This window comes from Helobdella robusta, assembly GCF_000326865.2.
Source record: "Helobdella robusta unplaced genomic scaffold HELROscaffold_102, whole genome shotgun sequence".
Taxonomy (NCBI): domain Eukaryota; kingdom Metazoa; phylum Annelida; class Clitellata; order Rhynchobdellida; family Glossiphoniidae; genus Helobdella; species Helobdella robusta.
In genome coordinates this window covers 310,613-318,695 of record NW_008703580.1, presented here as the reverse complement: position 1 = coordinate 318,695, position 8,083 = coordinate 310,613, and the positions used below count along the sequence as shown (strand labels likewise).

Sequence of the window (8,083 nt, the reverse complement as noted above, 5' to 3'; positions counted from 1 at the left end):
TATTATTATCAGTAGTAGTAGTAGTAGCAATATTAACGTTATTATTAATTTAAATACTTTTTTTACAGAAGAGAAAGGTAATTTATAGTTACTTAAAAAAAATTTTTCACACACACTTGCACACAAACACACATACACACACACACATACATACACACACACATACATACATACATACATACATACATACATACATACATACATACATGCATGCATACATACATACATACATGCATGCATACATACATACATACATACATACATACATACATACATACATACATACATACATACATACATTCTTAGAAAATGTTTTAATGTTTTAATCTTGATAAATGTTAATAAAAATGTGCTACATAAGATGTTTTAAGACGAGGAGCAATTTATTTTCTTAATAATTACATATCATATGTACAGAGTGGGCGATTGTAGTAGCGTTAGTAGCGACAATGACCTCAACTTTTGTTGCTTTGGCAGTCGGCTTCGCTGTTGTCCTAATCGTAAAGAAACTTTTCACTAAAATGAAAGGTTGGTAATTATGATGATGATGATGTTGATGATGATGATGACGACGATGATGATGATTGACGACGACGATGATGAAGATGATGTTTACCAACTTTCCTCAGAGGATTCGACCAAAGGTAAAATTACTTGATTCAAGAAAGAATTTGATGTACACTGCTAAATAAAAAATATTACTACAACTGTTATTACTGATAAAACCGATGGTAATGATAATGTATGTATGTATGTAACCCTAACCCTACTTCTGCTGCTACTGCTGCTACCACAACTGCTTTTACTACTACTACTACTACCACCACTACTACTACTACTACTACTACTACTACTACTACTACTACTACTACTGCTACTACTACTGCTACCATTACCACTACTGCCACTATTACTACTACTGCTGTTGCAGATGATGATGATGACGATAATAATAGTAATATTATTATTGTTAATAATAACTTTATAATGTTTATTATTATTATTATTAATTTTTTTATTATTATTTATTATTATTATTATTAATTATTTTATTTAATTTTCACTTTGTGAACACTCCTCGAGTTGGCAGAACCCCTGATAAAAAAATCCCCAAAGGATAAAAAACCCCAACCGGCTCATCACTACTCTACGTCACTGGCTACGTCATCAGCAGCTGCAGCCAATCAGAGAACAGCATCTTCTTCTTCCGCTGCTGCCAAACAAGATGGTAATAAAGAGAAAAAGAAAAAGAATGATAATGATAGTGGTGGTGCTGGTGGTGGTAAGAGTGAGGCTGATGACGATAAATGAATAATTTTATTTATTTAAATTAATTTTCATTCTACTTTTAATATTAATTTATATTTTATCATCTTTATTTAAGACTATAAAATTTATTTTTCATTGCGTCATAGTTAAAAGAAATTATTTTCTCTCGGGCTTATTACGGAGAACATTTTGTGTACAATATCAATACGTATTCATGTGGTTTGTGTGCGTGTGTGTATACGTGTGCGTGTGTGTGTGTGCGTCAAACTTTTAAACGAAAATTTAATTGAATATTCATCCAAATATTTTACGGACCATCTAAACGAATATTTAATTCTACGGTGGCGTCATAAAAAAAGGATGTTTTTGTTTTGCTTTTAACGTAAACAATAATATCGCCCAATGGATTTAAGAGATAGACACTAACTAGTTAGTTAGCATGGGAACCAGAATCGCGGGAATCCCATGGTAGGAATCCCATGGTGGGAATCCCGCGAACTGGTAAAAATTAATTTTGGGAATGGGAGTTTTAAGAAATAAGGAATCGCTGTTCGGGAATGACGAGCGGGAATGGAAAAATGACACCAACATGCGAAAATAAAAGTCTATATTTAAATACGTACACTCGTACACAACACAGACCTATACGTGTGCGCTAACAAAGAAGATAACCACCATGGAATTATGTGGAATCAACAGAGCTAAAAAAATTTCCTATATGCTCGGGTCGAAAAAATTTGCTATTTAAGTACATATGCGGCCCTTGAATGGTAAAATAATTCTCAATGCGACCCTCACAACAAAAAGTTTGCCCATCCTTGCTATATAAGTCTATATAACTTCATATAATCCTATAGTAGAACTCTACATAACTCTATACAACCCTATATAACTCTATATAACTCTATACAACCCTATATAACTCTATATAACTCTATACAACCCTATATAATTTTATATAACTCTATACAATTCTATATAATTTTATACAACTCTATATAACTATATACAATTTTATATAACCCTATCTATACAGCTCTATATAATTCTAAAGAACTCTATACAATCCTGTATATGTGTTGAAAAATTTTGAATATGGGAATCACTGGAGTGAGATGAAAAAAATAGAGCTGTCGGGAACGTTGTTGTGATTGGAGATTCGGGTGGAAATCGGGATTGAGGGAAAAAAATTGGAGGGAATTTGGAAAGAATTTCAATCCCCAATCAACCCCCCAATCTCTAAAAGAGACTTGATTAACTAAAACAAACGTTTTTGATACATTTTTGATATAATATCATAAATATATTATTATTATTATTATAACCCCAAGTAAATTTTTTTTATTATATAAATTATTTCTATTGTAAATTATTCCAACATTATAATTTCTTTAAATAATTATAGACATTATGGTTCTTATTTTTTTTTACACAGAGATAAATACGTACATTTAAACATCGAGGCATCATTAAAAGCGATTCGAAATGACAGAATGTAAGTTTATAAATGGGATTGAGTTTTTAAACGCTACTGCTGCTACTGCTTTTACTTCTACTACTGCTGCTACTACTGCTGCTACTACTGCTGCTACTACTGCTGCTACTACTGCTGCTACTACTGCCGCTACTACTGCTGCCACTACTGCCGCTACTACTGCTGCTACTATTGATTTATTCATTCATTCATCCATTTACGCAATCTATTCCTTCATTCGTACAACCATTTGTCAATTTTTTTTCATAAATGATCCACTAATTCACTCACTAACTAATTCCATCATTCATTAATTCATTTTTATACACATACATTTATTCATTCATTCATTCAATTCACCTTCAGATGTAACGTTACCTAAAAATGACTGTGAGATTTCTAATTTTTTTTAAATAATTTGTTGACGATAAATAAATGAATAGATGGATTGATGAATGAATGAATGAATGAAGGAATGAATGAATGAATGAATGAATCAATCAATCAATCAATCAATCATTCATTCAATCAATCAATCAATCAATCAATCAATCATTCATACAATCATTCGACGATCAAACAAACTAATTAAAAAATAGATTTTTAGCTCATTAACAGACATTATTAACATTCTATAATAAGTTCAGTTTGTTAATTAGCAATTAAATTAATTAATTCACAAATTAATTAATAAATTAATATGTGAATTAGTTATTTATTTTCTGACGAAATTAATTTTTTTTTTTCAAAAGTCCACTTTTGGTACGACCGGCTTCCGTACGAATACACGAAGTTTACGCCCGCCAAAAGTATCGGGACCATTACAACACATTCATCATCCTCAACATCAGTTTTATCACTACCATCATCATCACCGTTATCATCATCATCATCATCATCTTCATAATCAGATGCCGAGAAGTCGATGAAGTTATATGAGAAAGCATCGGGTGAAGCTCTCACGAGGATCATTGCTATCGGAGCAGGTGACGATGGTGGTGACGATGATGATGATGCTACAACTACTGCTACTTTGGCTACTACTTCTACTACTACTACTGCTGCTACTACTACTACTACTATTACTGCTGCTGCTGTTACTGCTACTATTACTACAACTACTGCTACTACTACAGCTACTACAACTACTGCGGCTGCTACTACCACTATTATTAATAATACTGCCACTACTACTGCTATAACTATTACAACAACAACAACCACAACTACTACTACTGCTACAACCACTACTACTGCCAATAATAATAATAATAATAATTATAATTATGTTAATATTATAATTGTAATTATCTTCGGCAGACTTGCACAACAGACACATGCACTCATCAAGCATCGCGAGGTATTTCAAGAGGTTCATCTCAAGTCGGTGGTCATTGATAATAATAATAATTAATAATATTATTATTATTAATTAGTAATATTATTATAACAGTAATATATCGTATCGTATCGTAATAATAACAATAACAAACATAATCTATTTATCTACTTTATTATGAATAAGGTTGTTAAGGGAGGATTCATATTTAATTCAACGAACCAGTCGTCAATTATAATTAAAAATAACTATAGAATAAAATAATAATCGTTATTTTTAGTTATTATTATTATATTTATTATTATTATTTATTATTATTATTATATTTATTATTATTATTATTTATTATTATTATTATTATATTTTTTATTATTATTATTATTTGGAAGGTTTCCAGGACAGCTTGTTTAGCTTCAAGCCGGTCATGTCCAAGGATCTGGCGGACTTACTGGCGGAAGAAAACCAGATGAGAAGTAAGTAGGCCGCGAATAATTTATGTTAAATAGGATCGAAGTTACGTTATTTATAAATGGATTATGTTAATCCGTGACATACGTCATGTACACTTGATCTCCTTCCCACTCTGTTGATCCATGTTCCATGACAAGTCTAGTAAATTTGAGTCTAGCTGCTGATGCATTCTCTTCGTATTTCAAGCATGCTATTATCTTTCCCCGTTAAGAAGTTAATATTGATCGAAATGATGTTTCAAATTATTATCGACCCATTTCAAACCTTTGTTTCACTTCAAAGATTATCGAACGAACAGTTGCTAGTCAATTTATGAGACATTTGGATCTCAATCGTTTAATGCCTACTTAATCTACCTACAGATGTAGGTGATCATTCTACAGAGACGGCCTTACTACACGTGTTGTTTGCATTTTATTCGGGGATGGATGAACAAAAAGTTTCACTGTTAACCTTTCTAGATCTAAGTTTTCATTGTGTTGATCATTAGATTCTTTCGGAAAGATTATTTTATGATTTTGGTGTAACAGTTGTTTATGCGAAATGGTTTAAAAGGGTTTACCGAAAATTCATCGTGGGGTAAAATTCATCGTGGAAAAATTCATCGTGGGGTAAAATTCATCGTGGAAAAATTCATCGTGGTGGGGTAAAATTCACCATGGAGTGAAATTCATCGTATATATCGTATATAACATATAACGTATATAATATATACGTATAATATACAAAGTATACTGTATTGGAGGTTATATCAATAGGCAACGTATAGCATCCATGCTTATTAATACTATCATTTGTATACCCTTAGTATGGTATAGAAAATATATACAAAGGTGGACCGCGGACGTCGGACGTGTCTGAGTAAGTTAAGTAAAAGTCTATAATAAAATACTGTATGTGAAGTGTGTCAGAAATGAGGAAGTAGTTTTTGCCTCACGATTCGCTAATTTTTGTGTTAAAATGTCACTAGAATTCGTGTACAGTGAAAAAGGAAAAAGAAAATTAATTGACTCAGGTCACTTGTTCGTAAAAGATGCGGCTACAGAAGAAAAAACTTTCTGGAAATGTGATCAATATCAAAATCTTGTATGTCGGGCACGTTTGCATACTCGTCATGACAAAATTGTAAGGTGTGTCATTGCAAAAACTGTTTTTCACAATAAATTTTACCCCACTATGAATTTTCCCCCACGATGAATTTTCCCACGATGAATTTTCCCCCACGATGAATTTTCCCACGATGAATTTGCCACAATGAATTTTCCCACGATGAATTTTCCCCCACGATGAATTTTCCCACGTTGAATTTTCCCTCACGATGAATTTTCCCACGATGAATTTGCCACGATGAATTTTCCACGATGAATTTTCCGGACACCGGTTTAAAAGTTATCTCTCTATGACCGAACCTATCAAGTTTTTTATAATAACAAATTTTCAGATGTTGCTAAAATAGTTTGTAGTGTGCCACAGAGATCTGTGTTATATATATCATCGAATTCGCTTGAAGATTCAACATGGCTACACGAAATGTTTTAAATTCTGAGATTTTGTGGTTTTTATTTAGCAAACGTGAACTATTGAGCGACGAAAGTTTTGGAAGCGAAGTGGCTGAATTTTATACTGCAGAGCAAATCTCCTGTGGTAAAAAAATTTTGCTTACTGAACTTTAAAAATTTGAACAAAGAAATGCCAAAATTTTCTACTCGTGAAAACACCAAGTTTGATAAACTTTGTGATTTAATCGATGTGGTTAAATTTTCAGTTGAAAATAAATTTACTAACCTGTCGCCAATTTTTACAATTTTTGATATATTTCGAGTACCAAATCGAATGATACAAAATGTGGCAATTGTGAATAAAATGGATAGATTAAACGAAGAAATAGAACACAACATACAATTGTGACTGCACAACTAAGAGGTGCCAATGTTAACCTGCAAACTTCTAGTTAATACGCGTGTCTCAGCCGGCATGCAAGATACTTAGCAGGGAGTGCAATCCCTACAGTACACGCTAATGTACTAAATTTTGTAGATAACCTCAAGATAAAGATAAACCTCAACACAAATAAATCTGTCGGATTCTTCTTCTTTGTTGTTTTGTTAAAGTCTCAATCATGCTTGAAGCTAAACTAATTAAAATGTCGACATACAAAGGTTTTCTTTGATGTTATGTGAGAATCACAGCCACCACTAAAATCACAGTGAAGGTTTAAAATATGGTTTTATTGATGTAGTTTTAATAGAAACTTCAAAGAAATTGGCGCTTTGTATGTTTTCGTGTACTTCAAATTTTTTAATTTATCATTAAATGCAAACATTTCAATATTTTACTACTGGTTGTTGGTTGAGCAAAAAGCGGGACATGAGGGGCAAAATTAGGGACTGTCCCGTCTATTTTGGGACGATTGGCAACTATGTTATTGCTATGTTTTGTTCTCTGGCATTCCAAATAAAGTGACTAGTCAGCCGCAGTCAATACAGAATCGGACTGCAAAGATTGTAATGGGTGCATCAAAGTTCGAACATGTTACTGAGAAGGTTTGAAGAAGCTCCAAACAGGCGCTCATAGTGATAATAATAATTGCGAATAAATTATGTTGATTGTGAATAAATTATGTTAATTATGAATAAATTATCGCCAGCCGCCAATGCGGAGTGCGAAGATAAGAAGAAGACCTTTGATAAGAAGCTGATTAGCGAACTCTCAACTAAGAAACGTTAGTCCTTCCTTCGTCCTGATTGGTCGCTATTTTTAACTTTTTTCTCTGTTATTAGAAAAAGCATCTATTTTTAGAAAAAAGCATCTATTTTTAGTATGCCAGCTATTTATAGCTGGATATTTTTAGCACAGCACTGTGGTTATTTTTAGTACGGTGGCTATTTATAGCATCAATGGTAAATAGAGTGAATAAGTTTGAAATAATTAATAATAATAATAATAATAAAATAATAATAATTTTTACAAACAGTCGATAGGAAATTTCTGTTAGAATACAAGGAGTACATTGAAAGTACGCTGGCGTCCGTCATGATGACGATGACGACGATGATGATGATGATGATAGTGATGATGATGACGATGACGATGATGATGATGATAGTGATGATAGTGGTGGTTATGATAACGATGCAGAACATCTTGAACCATTTCCTGATTCGCTGGTGTATGCCTTACTGAATGAAAAGACCCAGGAAGGCCCGGCGTTATATTATTATTATTTATTATTATTATTATTTATTAATTATTATTATTATTATTATTACCATCTTCTTCATCACCATCCTCATCTTCTTCATCACCCTCATCATCATCTTCATCACCCTCACCATCATCATCTTCCTCATCATCATCACCATCATCATCTTCATCACCATCATTCTCATCTTCTTCATCACTGTCTTCATTTTCTTTATCACCATCATCATCTTCTTCTTCATCACCATCCTCATCTTTTTCATCATCCTTATCACCATCATCACCATCTTCTTTATCGTCATCATCAGATGGTAGCAAGATAAGAAGCG

At 32.5% G+C, this 8,083-nt stretch overlaps 1 protein-coding gene across 1 annotated transcript in view; it reads left to right on the top strand.

Moving 5' to 3' along the window:
• The window catches only part of HELRODRAFT_194836 (hypothetical protein), a gene marked incomplete at its 3' end in the record, with an annotated part of 12,602 nt that overhangs the window by 1,933 nt on the left and 2,586 nt on the right, over positions 1-8,083 (top strand). Inside the window, exons 3-12 of the mRNA XM_009012293.1 lie at positions 418-528; positions 1,091-1,282; positions 3,496-3,552; positions 3,655-3,729; positions 4,064-4,126; positions 4,472-4,555; positions 5,524-5,683; positions 6,064-6,197; positions 7,201-7,275; positions 7,528-7,569. Coding sequence (XP_009010541.1) covers positions 418-528; positions 1,091-1,282; positions 3,496-3,552; positions 3,655-3,729; positions 4,064-4,126; positions 4,472-4,555; positions 5,524-5,683; positions 6,064-6,197; positions 7,201-7,275; positions 7,528-7,569 — 993 coding nt within the window. The remainder of the gene's footprint in view (positions 1-417; positions 529-1,090; positions 1,283-3,495; positions 3,553-3,654; positions 3,730-4,063; positions 4,127-4,471; positions 4,556-5,523; positions 5,684-6,063; positions 6,198-7,200; positions 7,276-7,527; positions 7,570-8,083) is intronic.